The 26,823-nt window shown below is 53.1% G+C and overlaps 1 protein-coding gene across 14 annotated transcripts; it reads right to left on the reverse strand.

Annotated features, from left to right (window-relative positions):
* SSC5D (scavenger receptor cysteine rich family member with 5 domains) lies at window positions 1–26,727 on the reverse strand. Of its 14 annotated transcripts, none has more exons than XM_025423863.3 (15): window positions 25,810–26,727; window positions 25,288–25,314; window positions 24,701–25,009; window positions 24,374–24,493; window positions 24,047–24,160; window positions 23,344–23,652; window positions 21,070–21,387; window positions 20,628–20,804; window positions 18,367–18,684; window positions 16,340–16,948; window positions 15,951–16,268; window positions 15,664–15,831; window positions 5,961–6,125; window positions 1,544–1,722; window positions 492–684 (listed from the first exon to the last, which is right to left on the reverse strand). In XM_025423863.3, the coding sequence occupies exons 1-15, from the start codon at window positions 25,832–25,834 to the stop codon at window positions 634–636; spliced, it is 3,207 nt and encodes a 1,068-aa protein (XP_025279648.1). In that variant the 5' UTR covers window positions 25,835–26,727; the 3' UTR covers window positions 492–633. The 14 variants fall into 14 exon arrangements, with proteins under 14 accessions (XP_025279642.1, XP_025279641.1, XP_025279643.1 ...); XM_035712605.2 differs by having other exon boundaries at window positions 543–729; XM_025423857.3 differs by having other exon boundaries at window positions 1–1,722; window positions 15,951–16,265.
* Between the last annotated feature and the right edge of the window lie 96 nt (window positions 26,728–26,823).

Below are 26,823 nucleotides of genomic sequence, written 5' to 3' on the forward strand. Positions count from 1 at the left end.
TTGTTTTTAATTAGATACTTTGGTTTTAATTTTTTGGTTGGCTGTGTCTTAGCCCCTCAAATCCCATATAGGGTCACACATCTCCCCTCAGAGGCCTTTCTTCCTCTTCTGGGGTGGTGGTGGTTGGTGCAAATGTGTTAGGGGGCCAGGCCCTCTCAGCCAGTCTCTTTACAACCTCACCCAGTTGCCCTAGGCCCCGGGTGGCCTCCACCAGCTGGGTCAGCCCCAGTCCCAGGGCTTGGCGCTGTTGCTGCTCCTGCTCCAGGACCTGGGTAAGCCTCTGCAGCTGGCCACCCATGTCCCTCACAGCAGCCACCAGCTCTACCAGGGCAGGTGGCTCACAAGCCATGACCCTTAAAGGTGGTGTTGGAACCACACATGGGCCAAGGGGGTCTGGGCTCTGACCAGGGTTTGACCTTGGGGTGAGGTCGTCAGGAGGAGGTTGATCCGAGGGGTGGGCCATAGAAGATAGGTGGAGGTCAGAGGTCACTGTAGGGTCAGAGGCTGAGTGTGGGGTTTGGGGGGGTGGTGGGGTTGGTCTGGGGCTCTGTCTTCTTGGTGGTTTGAAGTCCTCAGTAGACAGTGTGTCCATGCTTAGAGCTGGAGAAGGCCTGGAGCGGCTGGACTCTGAGGTTAGAAAAGGTGCCAGGCTTGACATCTGGGATGTAGAAAGGTGAAGCGCCCCTGTGGAGGTCAACCAGGGGTGGAAGCTAGGCTTGACTGTTGGTGCTGGAGTGGGAGAGAAGAGTTCTGTTCCCAAGGAAGTTAGAGTGGACTTGATAGTGATCATAGGGGTTGAGGTAGGGTCAGCCGTCATGGCAGGGTGAGTAGAGGTGATAGAATGAGGGGTTGTAGCAGGGTAAGGGATTGTGAGAGGGTGAGGTGTTGTGGCCAGTTGAGCGGCGGTGGACTGAGGGGTTGTGGTGGGTTGAAGGGTTGTGGTGGGTTGTGGGGTTGTGGTGGGTTGAGGAGATGTGGTGGGTTGTGAGGTTGTGGTGGGTTGAGGAGATGTGGTGGGTTGTGGGATTGTGGTGGGTTGAGGAGATGTGGGTTGTGGGGTTATGGTAGGTTGAGGAAATATGGTGAATTGTGGGGTTGTGGTGGGTTGAGGGGGTGTAATAGAGTGAGGGGTCCTGGTGGAGTGAGGGATGGTAGTGTATTGAGAGATGGAGGGGTGAGATTTCAAGGTAGAGTGAAGGGTGCCAGTGGGGTAGAGGCTTGTGGAGGGGTCTGGGGATCTGGAATGATCTGGAACTGTGTTGGGGTATGGAGCTGTGTCCAGGTTTGGGGTTTTGTCAGATTCTGGAGTCAGTTCTGAGGTAGTAAAAAGGTGGGTCACCACTGCTGGCACAGAGGGGCCAGAGGTCGATTCTTTGGGCAAGGTGGGTAGTGGGGTGGGTGAGAGATCTGGTGTCAGTGCTGGAATCACAGCGGCATCAGGGGTGGACAAAGTGAGACCAGGGGTTATTGAGGTAAGGTCAGAGTTCATCCGGGAGGCCAGGTCTGGTCTGGGTGACAAAGTGTCAGGAGGGTCAGAGGTCACCTTCCGTGTTGAAGCTGCCTGGGGAATGAGCGTTGGTACAGAGTCGGAGGTCACCGGTGGGTCGGGGGGCTCTGGGGAGGCTGAGGGAGCTGAGGAAGGAGCAGGGGGCGCTGTCCTGGCTGCTGTGGGACGCTGTGGCCGACGCTCTGGCCACAGTCTCCACAGTTTCCTCAGGGAACCTGGAGGAGGATGAGAGACAGATGTCGGAGGTCAGCTTGCCCCGCCTACCCCCACGGCCCGCCACGCCCTTCCAGGGAGGAAGCGACCAACAGGAGGCCGTAGAGCCTCATGACGCCACGGGTCGCCGGGAGACTTCGCCCCGCCCCAGCGCCCCACCTCCTCGCCTCCTATGATGTCTCCAGGCGCCACCTGGCGTTGTCCACTGAGGGCCAGGGAGGTGAGTGGTACTGCCAATGGCTGGAGGGGGTGCAAACGTGGGGGTGAGGGGTGAGTAGTGGAAGCGTGCGGGAAGATGCGGGAGTGTGAGGGACATAGAGGCTTACCTGGGGATGCAGGAGGGGCTGAGGGCAGGGGGGATGCGGGGGAGATGGAGGGATGAGGGGGATGCCAGAAGGTGCAGAGGCATGAGGGGGTTTAGGGAGGAGGGTTCTAAGCCTAATCTCAGGAGTCAAGATTTTTACGTCACATTTTTAAACAAAATTATTGCAAAAGATCCACTGTGAACAAAAAAGTAAAAAATTTACCCAAGACAGGATCTGAGTGGGCCAGGACTAGGGAAAGTCAAGTGTGGGAGATGGGATCTTGCCTTTAGTTATATTAAATGTTTGAGATTTAGTTCATTGTGAATGTTCTGCATTAATTTTTATTTTTTTAAAAATTTATTTATTCATGATAGACACAGAGAGAGAGAGAGAAAGAGAGAGAGAGAGAGAATGAGAGAGGCAGAGACACAGGAGGAGGGAGAAGCAGGCTCCATACCGGGAGCCTGTCACGGGAGTGATCCCGGGACTCCAGGATCACGCCCTGGGCCAAAGGCAGGTGCCAAACCACTGAGCCACCCAGGGATCCCCCTAATTTTTATTTTTAAAAGTATAAAGATATTATTATTTACCTTGATAACTGAATGTTTTGGCAGCCCCTTACATTTAGGGCCTGAGTAGAGTAAGAAGGCTCAACCCCTCCCTAGCCCAGCTTCTAGGTAAATGGGAATTTTATTCCTTTTTGTAGATAAGGGAAGCCAGGCCAGGCCAAGACAGTAGGTAACTTGCCATAGGTCGCACAGAGAGAGTTTGAAAATTGTGGGGAGAAGGCCCGAAGCAAAGTCCTTTGCATTCAGTGTCTAGACCACTAAGTATCACTTTCTCAGTGATGGATATGATACACATGGCCACTGAGTACTTGAAATGTGGCTACTCCAACTAAGGAAATGAATGTTTCATCTTTCAAATTTTTGATTTATTTAGATTTTTAAGAAAAGATTTTATTTATTTGAGAGAGCAAGCAAGAGAGAGAACAAGCAGGAGGAGGGGCAGAGGGAGAAGCAGGCTCCCCATTGAGCAGGGAGCACTACCTAGGGCTCAGGGGCGCAATCCCAGGACCCTGGGATCATGACCTGAGCTGAAGGCAGACACTTAACTCACTGAGCCACTTAGGCACTCCTAGATTTTTTTTTTTTTTTTTGAGAGAACAAGGGAGCAAGAGAGAGAGCATGAATGGGGGGAGGAGCAGAGGGAGAGGGAGAAACAGGGAGCCTGGAGGTTGGGCTCGATCTGATCCCCAGAGTCTCTGGGGTCATTACCTGAGCTGAAAGCAGACACTTAAGTGACTAAGCCACCCAGGTATTAGAATGTTTTATTCATTTAAAGTAAAAAAGCAACCTGTGAGGGGCCCCTGGGTGGCTCAGTGGTTGAGCATCTGCCTTTGGCTCCAGGGCATGATCCCGGGATCCTGGGATCGAGTACCACATCAGGCTTCCCGCAAGGAGCCTGCTCCTCCCTCTGCCTATGTCTCTGCCTCTCTGTGTCTCTCATGAATAAATAAAATATTGAGGAAAAAAAAGCCACCTGTGTTGATAACTACCACATTGAATAGTACAGCTCCAAAGAATTGAGGTTTTCTTCATAGGATTTTTGATGTGCATCCTGTTCTTGTCATTTGTTTATAGCATTGGAGAAGTGGTTCAGTTAAGGGCTTGGCCTCCAGCCAGGCTGCCTGGGCTTAAACCTCAGTTCTGTCACTTCCTAACGGGGTGACCATCAACAAGTTATTTAACTACCTTGAATCTCAGTTTGTGGATGACCAATGTGCCTCGCTTGCAGAGCTGTCATGATTCAGGGAGCTCCTGTGTGTACAGAGCACTTAGCACAGTGCCTAGCATGTAATAGGCATTTTTGTGATTAAAATTGTCATAATCATTGATGTCTGTACCTCAATTTCTCTCAACTAAGAAATGGGCATAATTTAGCACCTACATCATAGGGTTCTGTAGATGTTATGAAAGTTAAAGGGGTAACATGTAAAGTGCTCAGAATAGTACCCAACACATGGTATATTGCTCAGTAAATATTAACTGGTTTAGTTATTATTTTAAGAATCTCATCTTGCTTAGATATTGTAGGGGTTTACCTGTCTAGAGCACTATTTTTAATTTTTCAGACCCAAGGTGCAAAGAGCTAAGCTAATCATGCTTTTCTGTACATTGTCAACAGTTCTATAATGTCTCTTTTTTCTTTTTCCTCCCTGATCTCCATCCCTCTCACTTCCTCCCACAGCCACCTCCATTAATGTATTTAACATATGTCCTTAAAGATTTGTATGTCCTTATACAATACCTTATACAATATAGAAAGCATATATGTATATATGTTAATATATTAAGTACATGTGTATTTTTGTTTGTGTTTTTTAGTTTCTGCAAATCACTGGAAATTTCACTGTCTTCCTCCATATTATTTTGTTTATAGCGACCCATGTTGCAGTCTGTAAGGCTAGTCATTGCTTTAGCTACTGCATCATGTGTACCCACTGCATTTCTCGTTACTCACTGTTGGGCACTTAACTTGCCTCCAACTCCCTGATATCACAACATTTCAAAGAATACCCTCATATGTTTTCTTTAGAACCCTGCTTAAGAATTTTCCTGGAATACAGGAGCTAGATTGATGGGTCATAATTTACAATCATATTTAATTTCACTAAATTGTCTTTATCACACAGCTCTATCCAGTAGGGATGTCTGTCTGCCCATATCCACTTCCTCATCCACACTTGCTATTACCTACCTTTCAAAATTTTCCATGCTTTCTAAAAAAAAAGAGAGAGAGAGAGATATCCCTGGGTGGCTCAGCGATTTGGCACCTGCCTTCAGCCCAGAGGGTGATCCTGGAGTCCCAGGATCAAGTCCCCGCATTGGGCTTCCTGCATGGAGCCTGCTTCTCCCTCTGCCTGTGTCTCTGCCTCTCTGTGTCTCTCATGAATAAATAAATAAAATTAAAAAAAAAACACACAAGGGGATCCCTGGGTGGCTCAGTGGTTTAGCGCCTGCCATCCACTGCCCAGGGTGTGATCCTGGAGACCCGGGATGGAGTCCCACGTTGGGCTCCCTGCATGGAGCCTGCTTTTCCCTCTGTCTGCGTCCCTGCCTCTCTCTCTCTCTCTCTCTCTCTCTCTCTCTCTCTGTCTCTCATGAATAAATCAATAAAATCTTTTAAAAATTTTTTCCATGCTTGTCATCATTTTAATTTGAATTTCTGATTCCTTATGAGTGTGAATGTTTCTACATATACTTGGCCATTTAGGCTTTCTCTTCTGTGAATCACCTGCTCATAATTGTTACCCATTCTCTTCTAGGGTTTCCTGTCATTTTTTTTTTCATTGATTTGTCAGAGTGAATTGCATAATATAGGTCAGTGTTTCCCAACCTGAGCATTGATATTTGGAGCTGGATGATTCTTGGCTGTGGGGGACTGTTCTGTGTATAGTAGTATATGTAACAACATCACTGGCCTCTACCAATTAAGTTCTAGTAGCCTCTCAAGCATCTAAGTCATGACAATCCCAAACATCTTCAGATATTGCCAATTAGGGCAGCCCGAGTGGCTCAGCAGTTTAGCGCCGCCTTCAGCCCAGGACCTGATCCTGGAGACCCAGGATCAAGTCCCACATCGAGTTCCCTGCATGGAGCCTGCTTCTCCCTCTGCCTGTGTCTCTGCCTCTCTCTCTCTGTGTCTCTCATGAATAAATAAATAAAATCTTAAAAAAAAAACTATTAAAAAAAAGATATTGCCAATTATTCCCAGTTGAAGGCCATTGATGTAGATAATAACCCCTTGTTTCAGGATATATTTCTGTTGGGTCTCTGGTGTAAGAGTGGGGTCACCACTGGGGAATTCAGAGTCCACTTCTCTACCCCACAACACAACCAACCTGGTAGCCTTGCCACAGCGACATGCCTCACCTGTGTCTCCAGAGATCTTTGGAGTTGAAGAGGGATGGCCTGGGCTCCGAGTGGTGCCAGTGGTAAGAGTGGGTCCAGGTATGCCTCCTGTGGGTGTCCCTTTGGGCAGAGCCCCTCCTGAAGGTATATCCCACGTCCGGGAAGGCTCATAACTATCCTCATCACCTTGAGAGATACAGGGAGAACTGAGTCTTGCTTCCCTTGACTTTGAACCTCTGTTCTTCCTGGACCCCAACTCAGGCTTCATCCTGTCTCAACTGGACCACTACCCCAATCTCCTTTACCTCACAGCCACCCTGGTGACTCAGCTGAGATGCTCTCAACTACCAGTAATAGAAACTGGAACTAAACCAGTTTATAAACTAAGAAAAATGTCCTGAAGTCCCTGCCCCCACTCATTCCTTATTTTTCCCTAGAGAAAAAAAAAAAAAAAAAAAACACCTATAATATCTTTATTAATGAACTACCAGGAACATTTCCATACTATTTCCCCCTGTTTTTTGGATTAATGCACTTGGATAATCTCTACATGATGACAATTTTATATAACATATAAGTGTATAATATACAGTGACCCTTGAATAGCATGGGTTTGAACTGAGCAGGACCACTTATATGTGGATTTTTCCCATAAATACAGTACAGTACTGTACTTTCTCCTCCTTTTAGCAAATTTTTTCCTCTAGCTTACTTTATTATAAAAATAGTATATTTTATATATGTGCATATATATATAAAACATACAAAGTATGTGTTGCTTATGTTATCAGTAAGGCTTCCAGTCAACAGTATGCTATTAGTAGTTAAGTTTTGAGGGAGTCAAAAGTTGTATGTAGATTTGACTGCATGGGGGTCACTGCCCCTAACTCCTATGTTTTTCAATGGTCAGCTAATATAATGGTCAGGTAATATAAAATATACCATTTTATAAATGTAAAATATACCATTTTATATATGGAGTATAGAAAAATTGAATTCATTCTTCTAACTTGGTGGATAAAAAAACTTATTTTAACAATAGCTTTGGGGGTGCCTCGGTGGCTCAGTTGGTTAAATGTCTGCCTTTGGCTCAGGTCGTGATCTCAGGGTCCTGGGATGGAGCCCTGCATTGGGCTCCCTGTTCAGTGAGGAGTCTGCTTCTCCCTCTCCCCTGTGCTCTTCCCCCCTCTCTCAAATAAATAAAATCTTTTTAAAAAATAAAAACCAATAAAAACAAACATAATAGCTTTGTTGTGTGCCTGGGTGGCTCAGTCGATTAAGCGTCTCTTAATTTCAGTTCATATCATGATCTCAGGGTCATGGGATCCAGTCCCACATGGTGCTCTGTGCTCAGCGAGTCTGCTAGAGCTTCTCCCTTCTCCCTCTGACCCTCCTCTTCACTGTGCATGCACACACACTCTCTCTCTCTTTCATAGGTAAATTAACAAATCTTTAAAAACACACACACAATAGCTTGGGACACCTGGGTGGCTTGGCTCAGTGATTGAGCATCTGCCTTCGGCTCAGGTTGTGATCTCAGGGTCCTGGGATCAAGTCCTACATCGGGCTCCCTGCATGGAGCCTGCTTCTCCCTCTGCCTGTGTCTCTCATGAATAAATAAATAAAATCTTTTTTTAAAATTCATGCAATAGCTTTGTTGAGATATAATTCACACACCTTAAAGTGTATAATTCAATGGGTTTTAGTGTAGTCACAACGTTGTACAACCATAAAGTCCACATTCCTCATCTCCCTTCATTAACTGATCCCTGCCCACCTCTCTGGCACCACGTCTTATCATGCCACCTTCCACATGGTGTTGCTGCTCCCACTGGACCCCAAACCTTGAGGTGTTCACATCTTGCCTTTGTCCATGCTGTTACCTCCACCTGGAATCCCCTCTTCCACCATAAAGACATTTTCCCACTCTGCACATGAAACCCGGCAGGTTGGTGTCTGACACACTAGGCATGTTTGTCCTGGTCACATTGAGCTCTGTGGCTAGCTGTCCCAGTTGCAGAAATCCCTTGCTCTGTCACCTGCTAATATATTACATTCGAATAGAACAAGGGTCAATTTTCACCCTGATGCCCAGCATTGCAGATACTTCAGTCATGTCTCCCTATTATTAACCGTTCTTTTTTTTTTTTTTAATTTATTTATTCATGATAGTCACACGGAGAGAAAGAGAGAGGCAGAGACTCAGGCAGAGGGAGAAGCAGGCTCCATGCACCGGGAGCCCGATGTGGGATTTGATCCCAGGTCTCCAGGATCGCGCCCTGGGCCAAAGGCAGGCGCCAAACCGCTGCGCCACCCAGGGATCCCTATTAACCGTTCTTAAACAAATACTTTCCCTGTACCTTAAGAAGCTAACTATAGGGATCCCAGGGTGGCGCAGCGGTTTGGCGCCTGCCTTTGGCCCAGGGCGTGATCCTGGAGACCCGGGATCGAATCCCACATCGGGCTCCCGGTGCATGGAGCCTGCTTCTCCCTCTGCCTGAGTCTCTGCCTCTCTCTCTCTCTGTGTGTGTGACTATCATAAATAAATAAAAATTAAAAAAAAAAAAGAAGCTAACTATGAGGGACGCCTGGGTGGTTCAGTGGTTGAGCATCCGCCTTCCGCTCATCACACGTGTGTGATCCTGGGATCTGGGGATTTAGTCCACATCCGGCTCCCTGCGGGGAGCCTGCTTCTCCCTCTGCCTATATCTCTGCACCTCTCTCTGTGTCTCTCATGAGCAAATAAACAAAATCTTAACAACAACAACAACAACAACAAGATAATTATGAAATCCTACCTGGTGGTCATACTCATTAAGAATTTTAAAAACCGGGCAGTTCCAGTGGCGTGGCGGTTTAGCGCTGCCTGCAGCCCAGGGCATAGAGGGGGAAAAAACTCCTCAGCGGTGAAGCTGTCTTTTCAAGATGCTGGGTTTTAGGAGGACTCCACTGAGGACACAATTTGAAGGTCTCTTGCTGCTACAAAGTCAGCCCACCAATTGCAGGCATACTCCTTGGGTCTCTGTGTTCTTGAAATGTGCTCTAAGATATGGCCACTGTTCATGGTCCACTAGCATGGGATCAATTTGATTCTTTTTTAAGATTTTATTTATTTATTCATGAGAGACAGAGAGAGAGAGAGAGGCAGAGACACAGGCAGAGCGAGAAGCAGGCTCCATGCAGGGAGCTCGATGTGGGACTTGATCCTGGGACCCTAGGATCATGCCCTGGGCCAAAGGCAGGTGCTGAACCGCTGAGCCACCCAGGGATTCCCTGATTTGATTTTTTTAAAAAGATTTTATTTATTTATTCATAGAGACAGACAGAAAGAGAGAGAGAGGCAGAGACACAGGCAGAGGGAGAAGCAGGCTCCATGCAGGGAGCCTGACGTGGGACTCGATCCCGGGTCTCTAGGATCATGACCTGGACCAAAGGCGGTGCTAAACCGCTAAGTCACCCGGGCTGCCTGATTTGATTTTTTTTAATTAAAATATGTGTTTTTTAATTTAAGAAGCGGTATTGCAGAGTTACAGGCCCTATGAGGCCCAATTGCATCCTTTCCCCAAAGGACTCTCTGATGCCATATTGTTTCCCTATACTTTAGCTTTCTACGTTGAAGACTGTGCACATCAACATACATATACTGCATATGTCTTTCTGCAGCTTGGTTTATAGGTGTGTCCCTTCCTGGCTGGCTGAACAAGTCACTGGACTATTCCATGACTCAGTTTCCTCACTTGTAAAATGGGTACCATGATGGTGTCTATCTACTCCATGGGGTCTCAGAGCCTGGCATGTGATAAGCTTACTCTTTGAATTAAATATATCTATCTCTAGTTCTTTTTAACTTTTGTACAATATTCTGTCATAAAGAATACACAGCTATTAATTCCTCTATGCCCCTGCTGTTAGGTGGTTAGGCTGTGGCCAATGTTTTGATGTTACAAATACAGCTGCAGTGAATTCCTGAAATCTGTGTCCTTGGGCTCATGAGTGAGAACTCCTCAATACCTAATTGTACAACTGTTGTGAAAGCAGATACATCCCCCTAGATATTGGCAAACTGTCCTCCTAAGTAGGTGCATATTCTCATGCCTACCTTTATCCCATACTCTTGGTGCTGTCAGACATTTTAATTTTTGGCTATCTCATGGGGGGGGGTGTGGAAAAGCTGCCGTTTGGTAATTTTATGGGGAGAGAGTGAGTGGAGAAGCTGCTGTTTTGCTACAAATGACCAAAGTAAAACCCAGAGAGGGCAAGGAACTTTCCCAAAGTACACAGCCAAGGTGCAGTGTTAGGCTTCAGACCCAGGCAGGTCTACCTGGTCATAAATGGAGACCTTTTGGAGTACTTGGGTGGCTCAATGGTTGAGTATCTGCCTTCAGCTCAGGTAGTGATCTCAGTGTCTTGGGATGGAGTCCCACATCAAGCTCCCCGCAGGGAGACTGCTTCCCCCTATGCCTATGTATCTGCCTCTCTCTCTGTGTCTCTCATAAATAAATAAATAAAATCTTTTTATTTTTTTTAATTTTAAAATAGGGATCCCTGGGTGGCGCAGCGGTTTGGTGCCTGCCTTTGGCCCAGGGCGCGATCCTGGAGACCCGGTATCGAATCCCACGTCGGGCTCCCGGTGCATGGAGCCTGCTTCTCCCTCTTCCTATGTGTCTGCCTCTCTCTCTCTGTGTGTGACTATCATAAATAAATAAAAATTTAAAAAAAAAAGACTCTCTTTAAAAAAAAATTTTTTTTAAATAGAGGATCCCTGGGTGGCTCAGCAGTTTAGCACCTGCCTTCAGCCCAGGGCATGATCCTGGGGTCCCAGGATCGAGTCCCACATCAGGCTTCCTGCATGGAGCATACTTCTCCCTCTGCCTGTGTCTTTGCCTCTCTCTGTGTGTGTCTCTCGTGAATAAATAAATTAAATCTTTAAAAAAAATTTTTTTTATTTATTTATTTTTATTTATTTTTTTATTTTATTTATGATAGGCACACAGTGAGAGAGAGAGAGAGGCAGAGACACAGGCAGAGGGAGAAGCAGGCTCCATGCACCGGGAGCCCGACGTGGGATTCGATCCCGGGTCTCCAGGATCGCGCCCTGGGCCAAAGGCAGGCGCTAAACCGCTGCGCCACCCAGGGATCCCTAAAAAAATTTTTAAAATACATAAATGGAGACTTCTTTCCCTTGGGGTACAGATTTCCCAAGTATTACCCCACTCCTTCCCTAGTGAGCTTTTATTTATTCTTCAGGATTTTATTCAAAGGCCACTCTTTTTCCCCCTCAATGAACTCATGCCCTGCTTTATGCTTCCTGAGTTCTTCAGAGCTAATTCTGTCATATGCTCCTTCCCTGTCTCCGTGGCTAGAGTGGTTAAGAGTGTAAATCCTGGAGTTTGAATCCAAGCTCTGCCCTTTGCTTTACTGACCTCTCTGTACCTCAGTTTTCTTATCTGTAGAATGGTGTTAAGGACAGTACTCATCTCATAAGGTGGAGGGGAAGTGAGTTAAACCATGTGATGCTGATAGATGGTGCCTGACACATGGAGGGTATTCAATGAATACAAGCCATTACTGTCAATATTATCATCCAACATCTAAATTTAATCCTGTATTTAATCTTGGCTCCTCTCCCCTCTGCATGACCTCATGTAACCATAACATACAGCAACAGCACAAATCCAAGAGTCATTCCATCTTCCAGGCTGGGTACAAGAGGGCCATTAGACATGGCTATCTGTCTGCATAGTCTCATCCATTCCCACAGCTGGGAATTCCATCCTGTCAAGTTATATCTTCAGCTCAGGCACTCCTCAGAGCTCCAGAATTGCTAATGTCTCCACTTGGGTATGTCAAACACGTCACCAATGGATCTAATATTCCCACTGTGGATCCTGTGCATCCAGCTGCAGTGTTCCCTGATCCAGTAAAAGGTAGGTCCCCATCTCCCACCTCCCTCTCTTCACATCCATCACTCAAATCCATCAGCTCAACTCACAGAATACAGCTACATAATCCACTTCTCTCTCAGTCTTCACTACCACCTGGGCAGAGACCATTATCATCTCCCCATAGACCTCTCAGGTCTCCCTGTATGCACTCTATCTCCTCCATTTCCCATGGGGCATTCTGAGTGACTGCTTTGAAAATGCACAAGTGACCATATCCTTCCTAGCTCAAAATGCTCCACCAAGGGCTTCTCACTGCATAGAGAATAAATAAATAGAATAAATAGAATAAAACTCAGAGTCTAGCCCTCTCCTATCACTCTCACTCTGCCGGGCTTCCTCTGCTTCAGCCATGCTGGCATCCTTGCCATTCTTTCAAAGTCTCACCACAGCGCCTTTGCATGTGCTGCTCCCTCTGCCTGGAAAGCACCTTTAGTTCTCTCGGAGCTCCCCATCACAGATCTCATCTCCTTCCCTCATTTCCATCAACCACTCCATTTCACCCCCACTGACCTGGCTGTTTCTTGACCCAGCTAAGCACACTTCCACCTCAAAGCCTTTGCATGCATTGTTCCCTTTGTATTAAACATTCTCCAATCAGATGTCTGTATGGCTTTCTCCCTTTCCTTCTGAAGGTCATCAATTAAAGGGCACTTTCTCAGTAGGGCATCCCTTTGCCATCCAATTCTAAATTGCAAATCTCAGCCTCCCTTTCCCTTGCTCATCACTGCTATGTTCCCAGGGGTTAGTATTCATACCTGCCACACAGCAGGTATTTGACACACAAGTTAATATCTGTGTCTCCAAATTCCAAGAAGCCTTGAGAAATGTTACTTCAATGAACTAGAAAGTGAAAATTCAACCTTTTAATCCTCTTGCTTCTCTAGCTATACATTCACTCAACAACTGTGTCAGTCTCTACTGAGTCTCTACAGCAGATTCGGTGGTAGACAGGATAATGCTCCCCCAAAAATGCCTGTGCCCTAATCCCCAGAACCTGTGAATATGTTGTTTTGAGGAGGTAAATGTGTGGTTATATTATGGTAGCAACAGAAACTGACACAGTTAAGTGCACGATGGAGCTAAGGGTCCAGTGAAATGACAATGTCCTAGACTACCGATGTCTTTCCTCAACTCTAGCCTTCACTCCTCTGAGAAAGCCCTTCCTCCTGGTGTCTGCCACTGGATAATACGACTTCCTCTGCAAAGCTTTTCCTAATTGCTCTATTAGAAATAACAACTCCTCCCCCTGGGATCCTGCAGCTGCTGTTGTTCATTTACGGTAAGTAATTCTAACCACCAACGTTCTGTGGTTTTAAACTATTTCTCACACATTTTGTTCATGGGATTGGGACCTGAGGTCACCCATCTAGTTCTTTTTTCTTTTTCTTTAAGATTTTATTTATTTATTCATGAGGGACACAGAGTGAGAGAGAAAGAGGCAGACACACAGGCAGAAGGAGAAGCAGCCTCCATGCATGGAGCCTGATGTGGGATTCGATCCCAGGACTCCAGGATCACGCCCTGTGCCAAAAGCAAGCGCTAAGCCACCTAGAGATCCCACCCAGCTAGTTCTAATCTTGGTGGAGCCACAACTGGAAGCCGAGGAGTTGGACTGAGGAAATCACTGATAATTAGTTCAGTAATTCAGTTACCTTTCCCAATTCAACGAGCAAAATGTGTGTGAAATCATGTAAGCTAGCTCTCCATAGTGGCTCCTAAGTTGAAGTTCTGAGTCAAAATTTTCCCCCACCTGAAACACGGGCGTTAATAACAACCTATGTCTCCTGGTTGCTGGAATCCTGTATGCCCAGCCCAGAATAGGTGAGCTTTCCTGGACTGCTTTTCCAGTAGAAGAAGTGGGGCCCAAAGAAGTGGGGTCATTTTATTCAGAGTCACCTTGCAGTGAGGATAACAATTCACGTCTGACCTTTCTCTCACTCTCTATCTGGGCTCCTTATTACTGCATTTGAGACTATCCCGAGATTTCTCTTGTGTGGTTCGCAATTCTGCGCTTCTCTGAGCTCACGTAATGGCCTCCCATCATCCGCACCCCAGGAACTCCATGCCCAGCGTCTGACCGTTTCCGCCACGAGGGGGCGCTAGAGGATAGGCAGGGACCTGCACCGAGTTGCAGAGCGTGAAAGCTGTAGAACCCTGGCCACTATGCACCGGGGAGCAGCACTTTGGAAAAATGTGCAGGACGGGCCCTACCTCACACCCCATGTCCCCCAGTCTAAAGTGCTGCGGCCCCTCGGCCCGTTCCTCCCCTCCCTTTACCGCACCAGAAGCCCATCCTCACGGACAGTTCTGGAAGCCCACGGGTCCCTACACCGCGCTTTTATGAACGTGGGCGTGGTTCAACCGGCCAATCAGGAGGCGCAGCGCGCCTCTCCTGTCACAAGGCCTGAGGCTGATCGGGCCGCTTCTCCCGAGGGCCGAGGGCCGGAGTGCGCGTGCACGCTGACCACCGGGAAAAGGCGGGAAGAGCCCAAGGGGCGGGAAGCCGCTCCTGAGGCTGTCGAGTCTTTCAGGAGATGAGCTGAGGGACGTGGGGCAACAGGTAGAAGTGGGCCCTTCAGGGGATGGGAGAGGGCAGTGAGGGGGAAAGCAGGTGTAGCAGGCGGGACGGAAAAGGCGGGGCCAGAAAGAGACAGTCGTGAGGAAAGGCAAGATTCCCCGTGCAAAGCACGTTGGGGTGACAAGGAGCACGAGCGGCGTGGGGTGGGGGTGGGGGGGCAGGCAGACAGCTGGGCACGGAGGGGGCCAACCTGAGAACCTGAGAACCAGTGGGTCGGGAGGGAGGAGGAGGCAGAGAGCCAGAGCAGGGGAGGGTAGAGGTGTCGACCGTGGGAAAATGAAAACGGGGACACTAGGAGGGTGTGTTGGATGCAAGCATACGAGGGCGAGGGTGACAGACAAGCGGGTCGTGAGAACAGGAAAGCCACGGAGACGTGAGGTGGGTGGGAGACGATCAAAGAGCCGCGCACGCGCGTGGGCACACGTGCGCATGCTCAGGGACACCGGGCCCGGAGACGCCGCAGAGACACCCGCGAGAGCACGCGCAGGGACGTGGAGCCGGGGAGACCCAGCAGGGGTACCCGTGAGAGCACGGGCATGCGCAGGGTTGCATGCGCAGGTTCACAGGGCCTGGGAAACCCTGTGGAGAAACACGCGAGAGCATGCAGGGGGACGCGGGAGCCGGGAGACACCCGCGAGAGCACGCGCATGCAACGTAGACAGACATGTGCAGGAACGCGGGGCCTGGAGACTGGAGAAGCCTGCAAGAGCACGCACGCACAGGGATGCAGGGCCGTGGAGACGCCGTGGGGAAGCCAGGGAGAGTAGGTAATGGAGCAGGGGGGTTGGGGCTCAGGGCCCGGGTGTGGCCACAGGGGTGCAAGGACACTTAAGCGGCTGCGAGATAGGGGCCAGGGCCTATCCGTATAGGGCTGGGGGAATGACATGGTGACCTGGGCCAGCTAAAGGGGTCTCGGGGTTCTGGATGGAGGGGCCCAGCCTTGGGTGATCACGGCTACTTTGCGGGAGGACTGTGGGTTGAGGCCATGCTGAGCCTGGTCTGACTCTCAGAGACACCCAGGGGTTTCCTCCTCAAGGCTCTTGAGGAGAGCTCAAGGATGGAACATATTAGCGTCTCTGGAGGTGACCTGTCCACAGTCTCCAGCACACAGGCCAGCTCACTTTGGGGTCTCAGGAAGGCCTGCCAGGAGGCTCACACAGGTTGGTGGGGGTCCCATCCTCACCCTGGCTGTGCACCTCACCTGTGTCCGGAAGACGCCTTGTCGCTGGGGAGGGGGCCCCTGGGCTCTTGGTGGAGCTCCAGGAGAGTGTGTGTCCAGGTACCCCTGCAGTGGTGGTCCCCTTGGCCAGGTCCTCTCCCGAGGTGGGATCCCAGGTCCAAGGGGGATAATCATCCTCATCTGCGTAGCCTGGGAGAAAGTGAATCCTGGGTTGATCCCCACCCTGTCTCAGGTCCATGCTGCCACTCCAAAGTACCCTTCCAGAATCTCCTGGAGTGATTCTAGGTCCCCCACCCCATCCCCAGTACCAGTGCAGGTGAGCCCCACGTCTTCTTCGTGGTCACAGTTGTGCTGGCCCCATGCCCCAGCCGGGCAGTCACTCAGCGAGGCCTCGATTCCCTTGCAGCCCACGTCATCCAGCCAGATGGGGCCAGTCCCGGGGCCGTAGTGGGTTTTGCCCACTCGCGGCCGGACCCTTCCACAGCCCAGCTCCCAGCAGGCCACGGTACTGTCCCGCAGGTCCCAGCTGTCATCGCACACTGTCCCCCAGCGCCCAGCATGCCACACTTCCAGCCGGCCAGCACACCGGTTGGGCCCGTCGGCCAGACGCACCCGGAATGGGCCTGCTGGTAGAAGACCCCAAGTCAGGAAGCGTAAAGAGGGGTCAGCCTCACCTCTTCATGTTCCCTCCACTCACCTGATCCCCCAGCAGTGCCCCCAGTGGGGGAGGGAGCTAGGTCTTTGGATGACTCTGGAGAACCTTGTGCAGGAGTCTCAGTAGATGGATCCATGGAATCCAGAGGGATTCGCTTCACCATAGCCTCAGAAGCCATTTCTTGGGGTCCTCGAGTGGTTGAAGTTGCCACAGTCTTAGAGGTCTGCTCTCGGGGGGTCCGGGGGGTCCGTGTTGCAGTAGTATGTGGGGTTATCCTGTGGGGGACCTCAGTGGTCAGCTTTGCAGTAGACTCAGAAACTGTTCTCCGGGAGGCCTCAGTGGTCAGGGTTGTAGTGGGCCATGAGGTCAGTTCTGGGGGCCTCTGGGTACCCAGGACCCTGGAGTGTTTAGTGGTTGGGATCACAGGGGGCTGAGTGGTTGGTCTCCTTGCATTTTTGGTCACCCACTTCTTAGTACTCTTGGGTGTTTTCCCTGGGGCCTTGGTAGTGGTTTTCTCAGGAACACTGGGGGTCAGCCTTGCAGGTGGCTTGGTGGCGAGCTCCCCAGGGAGCCAGGCATCCGGATCTCTACCCAGGCCAGGGATCCAGCTCCAACTGAAGGGGTCTGAGATAGAGTCCAGGCCAGAGGTTTCTGGAAGATGGGAGGAGAGGACAGGGAAGATGGCAGACATCCTAATGACAAGGTTGCCTGTTTAGATCCCTCCTTCTCTCTCATCTCTGCAAAATCACCAAGTTTCCACTCATTCATTCATTATTCATTTATTCATTCATGTCATCAACATTTATTGAGCATCTTCTATGACCCAGGTATTGTGCCAGACCCTGGCAATACTGTGGCCAGCCAAACCTGACACCACTTCCTGCCTCCTTGGCTTTCACAACTGTGATGTGACTGATGCTCTTTGCCCATCCCACATTGGACTTGTCCTCTTCATCTCACTGGCCACAATGGCGTCACTTCCTATAACTTCTGACGGTCTCTCCTTCTCCCTGTCCAGCTATCACCAATTACCAGAGTGGTACCAGGTCTGATGGGTCACTCCCCAGCTTAAGACCCTTTGGTGGTTCCCATGGCCTCAGGAGGAAGGGGAAAGGGCCTTAGCTTCAGTGACTCCATCATGTGGGCCACCATCAGTCACATCTCTCTGATTAGCAACTGTTCCCAAAGAAAAGTTTGGCCCTTTGCCCCTGGCTCCTGGGGCTCCCCAGATAGTTGGTACCAACATTGTGACTTATGGACAGCCAGTGGGCAGGCAGCTGTAGCTCATAACCCAGCTCCTATAAAAACTCTGTGCACCAAGGCTAGGGGATCATCCCTGCTTGGCAGTACAGCATATGCGTTTTCACATGTTGCTGCTGGGAGATCTGAGTGCTCTCTGCATGGCTCCCCAAGAGAGAATGGCTGGAAGCTCCATGAAGTTCTCTCCTGAACCTGCCTCTGTGCCTCTTCTCTCAACTAGTTTTTAGGATGGCTGTTCCGATTTTTCTAGAAAATTATGGAACCTGAGGTTGGTCTTGGAGACCTTGCAAATGATAACATGTCACATAGGTTTGCAGTGATTTGTTGGTGCATCTCTTTCCATCCATGAGCTGTGAGCTTCCCAAGGCCCGGGACTGTGTTCATTGCATCCTCAGGCCCCAGCACCTGGCTCAGTGTCTGGCACTCCATAAATGTTAGCAAATGAATGACAAACACAACGCTTGTGCTTACTGCAGGTGGCCCCCACTTTGGCTTCTCACCATCTCCCCGTGCCCTTATCTTCACTTCCTTTATCTTGGGGAGGATAGATGAGAGGAGAAGAGAGAATCCCAACTCTGCCACTTATTTCTGTGTGAGCTTGGGCAAGTTACTTAACCTCTTTGTGCCTCAACTTCAGTAAAATGAACATAATGTCCACCAACATCCTTCTTGTGAGGCGTGAATGTCGTCACGTGTATGAAAACTGCTAGCCCAGGGCAGGGGCTTAGGAGATGTTAGTATGGATGTTAGGTCTCACTCCCTCTTCCAGGAAGGCCTCTAGGGCCAACAGGTGGTCAGGGTCTCCTTACCAGTGCAGGTGACTCCAACGTCTTCATTGTGAGCACAGTTGTGCTTCCCCCAGGGTGCAGCGGGGCAGTCCAAGAGTGAAGCCTCAGTCCCCAGGCACCCCACGTCGTCCAGCCAGATGGGGCCAGCCCCCCAGCCAAAGCGACCAGCTGCGGGGTCCTGCTGCCGAGCTCTGCCACACCCCAGCTCCCGGCAGACCACAGCTGAGTCCTGTAGGTCCCAGCTGTCGTCACACACCGTCCCCCAGCGCCCACTATGCCACACCTCCAGCCGGCCTGAACACCTGCTGGGCCCTGCCACCAGGCGAAGTTGGGGGGACCCTAGGGTGGAAGAGACCCAAAGAATTAGTCAGGAAGTCATTAGGTTCTCTGAGTCCCTCCACTTGCCTTGCATTCATCCACCCGTTTGTCCATCTGGCTTTCTCATATCCATCTGTCCTGGCAGCAGGCATTTACTGAGCACTGAGCGAGGCCTGTGCTATGCCGCTCTCTGCATTAGGCATGAGCCATAGTCTGGTGTGGTCTGGTTGCCTCGAAAAGTTAAACACGGAATTACTCTATGATGTGGAAATCCCACTCCTCAGGACATATGGCAAATAAAGTGAAAATAGCTATTCAGACAGACACTCGCACACAAATGTTCCTCACACTCTTCACAGTAGCTAAAGGGTTCCAGGGGGTGGGCAGCCTCAGTATCCGCACTGGATAGAGGGATAGCAAAATGAGGCATACGCGCATGATGAAACCCGAAGAAGGGAATTGTGCCACCTGCCGCGTGGATGAACCTAGAAGACACGTTAGCACAAATCTTGGGGGATTTCATTTGTAGGAGAGCCCTGGAGGAGTCAAATCCATAGAGACAGAAAGGACGGTGGGTGCCAGAGGCTGGAGGCGAGGGGGGGTCAGCCTGGGGTGACGACCAAGTTCTATAGGCAGGTGGTGGTGGCTGCCCTACCTCATGAGTGTATTTAATGTTACTGAACCGGACACTTACAAGCAGCTGAAATGGCCAATTTTACGTTGCGTACATGGTACCACAGTGAGCACAAAAGAGAACGTGGGCTCAGGGGCAAGGTACTTTCACTAGAGTCCTGACTCTGCCCGTGTTATAGTCCCGTGGCCTCCTCCATAACAGAGACCAGACAGCATCTGCGGCCCGCGGGGCCGGGAGCGTCACCTGAGGAAGACACACAGAGTGCCTGCAACAGTACTGGTCACACGTAAGCCAGCGGTGCTAGGAGACTTGGGAAAGGTGGGGAGCGAGGCCCCTGGTAAGAACAGGTTTCCCACCCGTGAGCGACAGCTGCATTAACAGTGTGTTTTCCTTGTCTACGTTCTGATGCTTTGCCATCTTGGGGCTTCACTGACCCTGGGGAGACTGCCCACCCTCCCCAGGGACAGCTCATTCCTAGAGGCAGGAAAACACCGGAGCGGGCCTTCTGTGTGCACACCAGCCAATCCCAGCCGCCCCCCCAACCTGCTCCGTGGGACTCACACTCGGGGCCCCTGTCTACCTGCCCTTAGCCCCCAGAGCCGGGCGCCCGACAACCAGGGGCAGCCCCTGAACCCCACAGCTCGCAGGCTGACCCTGAGCCTGCTACTTGACCTCACCTGCTCCTTCCCACAGAAGCAACAGTCAGGGCTCTGTCTGCGCCCCCCCACCCCCGCCCCCTGGCCAGCCCCCTGCTGCTTCCCCATGTGGCCCCTCAACTGTGTGAGATAGAAACACTGTCTCTTTCCAGTGGCAGTCCCATTTTGTCTGCAGGCCACACTGCACCTGAATGATATCAAGGCCCATGTTTTAAAAATGACAACTGTGTGGGATCCCTGGGTGGCGCAGCGGTTTGGCGCCTGCCTTTGGCCCAGGGCGCGATCCTGGAGACCCGGGATCAAATCCCACATCGGGCTCCTGGTGCATGGAGCCTGCTTCTCTCTCTGCCTGTGTCTCTGCCTCTCTCTCTCTCTGTCTGTGACTTAAATAAAAAAAAAAAAAAAAAAAAATGACAACTGTGGTTGATCCAGTCCTTTTGGTCTTTGTGAGGAGACAGCCTCCCCAAAACTACACATTTCACAATGGCAACAGCAAAGGATTTAACTGAGCACGGACCCTTCCAGGCGCAGGGCTCTGTTCTCTCCTCCACCCTTGTCTTGGCCCTTGCCCTGATGAGACAGTCTTTGAGCAGGGAGAAGGGGTGTCTGGGGGCTGGCTAAGGGGGAGGAAGCAGCAGGTAAATCCCCGTTTTCTTGGGGAGACAGAGACTCACCAGCTTCTGGTCCAGGCTCCCGAGGGGCAGTGGGGGAGGCGGGAGGAGGCGAGATGCCGGCGGTTCCTGGGGCCTGGCTCCCTGTGGGGCCTGGGGGCCGGGATGCTGCCTCCCTGGGCAAAGAGTGGTTGCTGTCCACTGCCGGGGCCGTGGGAGGGATGTATCCAATAGGCATACCTGGGGGTACGCAGGGACAGGGGAAGAGGTGACCACCACTGCCTCAGTAATGCCGGACAGCTCCCCACACCCTCATCCTGGGACTATGGATGCCAACTGAGGTCTCAGGCTGAGGACAAAGTGGGGCAAGTGGGCAGTCAGGACAGAGGGATGGAGTGGCACATGGGGCACACGTTGCAAAACCACACCAGCTCCCCACTTCTCATGCCTCCACTTGAGGCTCTAGAGCACCCACATCCCCAGCCTCTTCCTTTGTCCTCCTCACCATCACACACGGCCCCTGCGTCCTCCCGGTGGTGGCAGTCATGCTGGCCCCAGGGCCGCGCTGGGCAAAATCGCAGGGCCGTCTCGTTACCCCGACACCGGAGGTCGTCCAGGAGGATGGGCCCAGCCCCCTCCCCAAAGAAGGCGCCTCCGGGGGCAGCCAGTGCAGCCCCGCAGCCTAGCTCCCAGCAGGCCACAGAGGCGTCCCGCAGGTCCCAGGCATCGTCGCACACTGTCCCCCAGCGCCCGCCGTGCCACACCTCCAGGCGGCCCGCACACCCATGGGGACCATCAGCCAGGCGGAGCCGTGGGGCCGGGCCTGGATGTGGGGAGAAGAGGGGTAACAGACGGGGAGGCTGCGGTGTGTACTCCCTGTGCAGGAAGCTAGCACACATGCTCACATACTAAGCTGTCCACGGGGTCAGGCTTCGTGCCCATGATGACGCTGGACAGCAGACATTCCCCCTTCTGTTTGCTCTGAGATTGGAAGTCACTCACCAAGAGTCCATATGTCGTCTGTCCACCTCCCGAGGCCCCTGCCTCCCCAGTGGCGAGCTGTGGGGATACTGGCCCTGATCCTACTCCCCAGCTGCCTGCCTCAGGCCTGTATAGCAGGGCTTTCCCACCTCAGCACTCTGACATGGGGGGACAGGTCATTCCTTGCTGGGGGGAGCATCCTGTGACCAGAGGATGTCCAGCAGCATCCCTGGGCGCCACTCCCCATATGTGAGCCTCTACAGCGTGACAACCAGATTTTGCCCAATGTCCCCTGGGTAAAAGGGAATCCTAACCCCCTCTGTGGAGAACCACTAGTTTGCATACTAACTTCCTGTGGGTTTTAGAGTACATTTCTCTTTGGGGTGAGACTTGGGTCACCACTGGGGAGTAGAGAGGCCATTTTTCTACCCCCCAATATGAGGGGGGAGCAAAATCACCCGTCAGTGCTCTAGAGAAAAAAAATGACCAGAGAAGGGTCTGACCTGCCTGCGTTTGCATGTCCTCATTGTCGATGAGGAGCTCCCTTATGGGGTTGCTCTGGGAATTAAAGATGTTGTTAAGGCACCGAGCTCCCTCTACACCCTGGTACCTCAACAGGGTTCACTTCTTTTCCCCAGCAGCTTAGCCCTCTCTGGCACCTCAATTCATCTCCCATGACCTGGGCTCTGAAGGCCCCACTTCTGCCCCTACTTGCTGCCCACCCCAGGGCACATGGGGGAGCCACCCTCACTGTCCCTGGTCTGCTGCCCGGTGCCCCTGCCTTGTTGTCTCCACCTTTCCGCACCCTGTGCTTCAGATCCCCGGCAGGCACAGCACATCTGTCTGTGCAATGGGACAGGCCCGGCTGGCCCAGTTCTGGGTCCGGGGCTAAGTCTGCAACCTAGGTTATTAGGGTTACTTCTCTGAACCTTGTTTCCACACCTGTGAAGATGGGTGAGAACACCCACCCCAGTGGCCGTCCACATGGGGGTGAGGTTCAGAGACAGCAGGGGAGGTGCCCAGCACGCTGCTTGGCACAGAGCAGAGACCCAGGTGTCATTGTCCTCTTCCCCTTCACATGAGTCGGCTTAAGCCTATCCCACCCCCTGCCCCCCTGTCTGGTGTGCACCCCCTGTCTGCCTGCTGCCCTCATAATTTCTCACTTACAGCTGTGGGCTGCTACTGCTGCTGCCTTGTGCCTGCTGGGTCCGGCAGCAGACCCAGTCAGATCCATGAGAGTGAGGACTGGGTCTCAGGCTATGTCTGTGCCAAGCCAGAATGGTTCTTAAGAATTTGTGGAAGGTGGGGTGGCCCCAGTGGCACAGTGGTTTAGCGCCGCCTGCAGCCCAGGGCATGATCCTGGAGACCCAGGATCAAGTCCCACGTCAGGCTCCCTGCATGGAGACTGCTTCTCCCTCTGCCTGTGTCTCTGCCTCTCTTTCTCTCTCTCTGTTTCTATGAATAAATAAAATCTTAAAAAAAAAAAAAAGAATTTGTGGAAGGAAGGAGGGGGGGAGGAGGGAAAGGTAGGCCAGGAAGAGGACAGAGGATAGGAAAGGAGGAGGGAGGGAGGGAAGAACACAGGGAAAAGGTGGGGAGGGAGGGAGGGAGGGAAGAGGACAGAGGAGAGGGAAGCAGAGGGGAGGGGAGAGGAGAGAGGGAGGGAGGGAGGGAGGAAAGAAAAGAAGAACAAAGGAAGAAGAGGGAGGGGAGTCTGTAGGGCAGGTGTGGTGACTGCAGGGGTGCGAGGGGCAGGGCCACAGCACCAGCAGAGGGATCGGGAAGGTGGTGGACATACCTGTGCAGACCAGCCCTGCATCCTCGCTGTGGTCACAATTGCTCCGACCCCAAGGGCTTCGGGGACAGTCCCGCAGAGCTTGCTCTCCGCCTCCACAGCCCACATCATCCATCCACACAGGCCCTGAGCCTGGGCCGAATCTGGCGCCTCCAGGGGCAGCCAGCGCGCCCCCACAGCCCAGCTCCCGGCAGGCCACAGCGGCGTCCCTCAGGTCCCATCCGTCATCGCACACCGTCCCCCAGCGCCCACCGTGCCACACCTCCAGGCGACCGGAGCACCCGTGGGGGCCTGAGACAAGGCGCAGCCGCTCTGCAGGGGGAGTGGCGGGGGGTGGGGTGGGGTGGGAGTGAGTCGTGTGAGGCAGTTTGGGAAAAGCAGACTCAACACCCTTGGTTTTCCATCGGGAAAACTGATGCCCAGAGGGGGCAGTGGCCTGAGATCCACCTGCCCTAGAGAGGAGTGCCAGGATCCCCCCAGGGCAGGGTGTCCAGTCCAGGGAGGGGCCTCCTGGGTCCCCTGGTCAGTGGGGTGGGGGCACCCAGGAGCTGGGGCCTGTTTGAATCCCTGAGGGATGTCGTGCTTGCTAGAGTCCTGCCAGGGGCTGGTTAAGAGGAGGGCGGCTGGGGGTGCCTGGGTTGGTCCAGCCTGGGCCCAGGGTCTCACGCCGTCTAGGTCTGTGAAGGGAGGTGTGCAGGGAACATACCCTGTCGGGGGACTCCAGCAGTCAACAGAGGGGCCCTGGTGGACTTGGCTTGCTTGAGTGGCCGTGGGCTCTTCTTCCTGGAGCTGTTCTGTGGGGTCCCAGCTGGGCGGGGGCCTAGGAGGGAGAGCCGGGTCAGGAGCTGCTCATCCTCCCACCTGGGGGACCATGCCGAGCTGCCTGAGAGCCCCCAAGGATGTTTGGGGGACTGGGACGGCGGTTTCTCGAGGTGGTGAAGCCAGCACCACTGTCTGTTCCCTGGGGGACGTTAGTGCCAAAGACCCCTCTCCCTCAGCCAGAAGCAGGAGAGCGGGGCTGGGGTGGGCTCACCATGGGTCACAGGAGGCCCCTCAGAGCTAGGGCTCAGCTCCCCAGACAGCCCTGGCCAGGGGTCCCCCTCCAGGATCAATGGTGGGTCGTCCCCGTCCCTTGAGTTGGCCACACGCTGACCTGAGGGACACCACAGGAGCTGTGGGAGGGGGCAGGCCCCCAGTGGGGCAGGCACAGCCCCCCCAAGCCCCAGGTTGTGGCAAGGTGGGAGTCCTGGAGGGAGACACCTTCTTTGGAGTGGGCAACAGGGGGTTGGGGTGCTGGGAGTCCTAGGTCACATCTGGAGGAGTGCCCCACCACCACCACAAAGGGTCAAGGGCCTCTCACCTGCACAGACGACGCCCGCATCCTCCTCATGGGAGCAAATGTGGGCCTTCCAGCCCCGGTGGGGGCAGAGCTCCAGCTGCCCCTCACTGCCCCGGCAGGCCAGCTCGCTCAGCCACACGGGCCCCGCGCCCTCCCCAAAGAAGGCACCTCCGGGGGCGGCCAGTGCACCCCCACAGCCCAGCTCCCGGCAGGCCACGGCAGCGTCCCGCAGGTCCCATCCGTCATCGCACACTGTCCCCCAGCGCCCGCCGTGCCACACCTCCAGGCGGCCTGCACACCCATGGGGACCATCGGCCAGACGCAGCCGCTCTGGGTGGAGGGGGGGGAACGACAGAGGAAAGGCTATGACATCTGGGAGGCCCAGGGCCCCAGGCAGGGTGTGGTAGGAGGCCAGCCGCCCTGGCTGCTGATGGGGGTCCCGACTTCTGGGTCCCCAGGAGAGCTCTGGCCTCCGTAGGAAGTAGGAGGTTGGTTGGCCAGCAGTTCTGAGGGGGAGAGTGCCCGAGGTCATAAGTGCATGGGCAGCGGCAGGACAGGGGTGGGTTGGCGCTGGACAAGGCCAGACAGAGGTGCTCGGGGCCACTTACCCACAGCCTGGATCCCCATCAGAGCCACTGGAAGGGAGGTTGGAGGTAGGGTAGAGTGAGGGCAGGCTGGAAAGGGTGCTTTCTCTAGGGCAGGCCCCTTGTCTTACATACCCCTTGCGCACGCGCGCACACACACACACAGCTGCACACCTCTAAACCAAAAACCCCACTGCTGGGAGGCAGGACTCTGGGCAAGATTCAGGTCCCTGAGACAGGCGGGGCCCCACATGCCTCTGGTCAGGGCTGGGAGCCAGGCCCTTTGTGCTCCCCAGAGACCCAGTCAGGGTCAAATGGTGTGTGACCCCCCCCCTAGTCAGGGCTGGCTGGGGTGGAGGGACGGGTAGGTCCCTGGGGTCCTCAGAGGGTGGGACTGGGTGTGCAGAAGGCTGGGTCCCTTGGGGAACCAGACGAGGACCAGATGTCCCTTATCCCAAGCACCAGGGACACGGCCCCGGAAGTCTGCGTTGCTTAAGTATATGGGGTCAGAGGTCCCCAAGTCCCCAAGGAGAAGGGGTCACTCACCAAGGAGGCAGGCCAAGACCCTCATGTTTGCAGAGTCCAGGGCAGGGACGGGGTGAAAGGGGACGCAAGCAGGAGAGGGGAGGAGGCTGTGGCCACCGATACCGCTACCGCCACCGGCACCGGAGGGAGGGAGGGAAGGAGGGAGGGAGGGAAGCGCCTGCCAGAGGAGCCCTGGACCGGGGAGGAGCAGGCAGTGGCCGGACGCTCTGCCAGAAGGAAGAGAGGCTGCCTGCCGAGGAGGCAGCAGGGGACAGGAGTGGGGGCAGGGAGGGGGCTGGCCGGCTGATGAGATCTGGGGAGGAGGGGGGTGGTGGCGGAGGGGAGGGAGGGTGTCCAACTGCAAACTCCCACAGGGAGCCAGGGAGCCTCCAGGCTGGTCGCCCTGCTGTGCTTAGAGATGCATAGGGTAGGGCGGGCTGGAGGCTGCTGGGACCCACAGGGGCATGCACAAGCACCCACCCGTCTGCCTCTTGTCCAGCCAGGGAACATGGCGACACCGGGGTAGAGCAGACTGAGAGATGGGGTTTGGGGACCTGGTGCAGCTGGGGCTCACAGTTCAGCAGCAAGAGGGCTCAGAGCCAGAAACCAGGAAGGACTTCCTGGATTGGGAAGGAAGACTGAGGAAGCCCTATGGGTTCCCCCTGGTGGGGTTGAATGCAAAACCTTGAGTCCCCCGTCTGAGGGAGCAGTGGCTGAACCCTGGGGAAACTGGGGTGGAAGGGGCCAGCAGGACTAAGGGCTGAGTCTTGGTTGAGGGAGGGGGACTACACACACACACACACACACACACACACACACACACGCACACACACACACACCCTGCCCCCGCCCCCCACTCGGCACCAGGCAGCTGTGAGGCGGAAAAAATTCGGTAATGGGGAGCATGAGTCAGAGGGCTGGCAGGGAGTGGGGCTGCCGTGAGCTCATTGCCTCCCCTTCTCCCTGTCCAGCACCCCCAGCAACAATTAATGTCAAGTCAGGGAAAAGGAGAAGCCAGACAGTGGGGAGGCTAGT

The sequence above is a fragment of the Canis lupus genome, chromosome 1 (assembly GCF_003254725.2).
Source record: "Canis lupus dingo isolate Sandy chromosome 1, ASM325472v2, whole genome shotgun sequence".
NCBI classification, from domain to species: domain Eukaryota; kingdom Metazoa; phylum Chordata; class Mammalia; order Carnivora; family Canidae; genus Canis; species Canis lupus.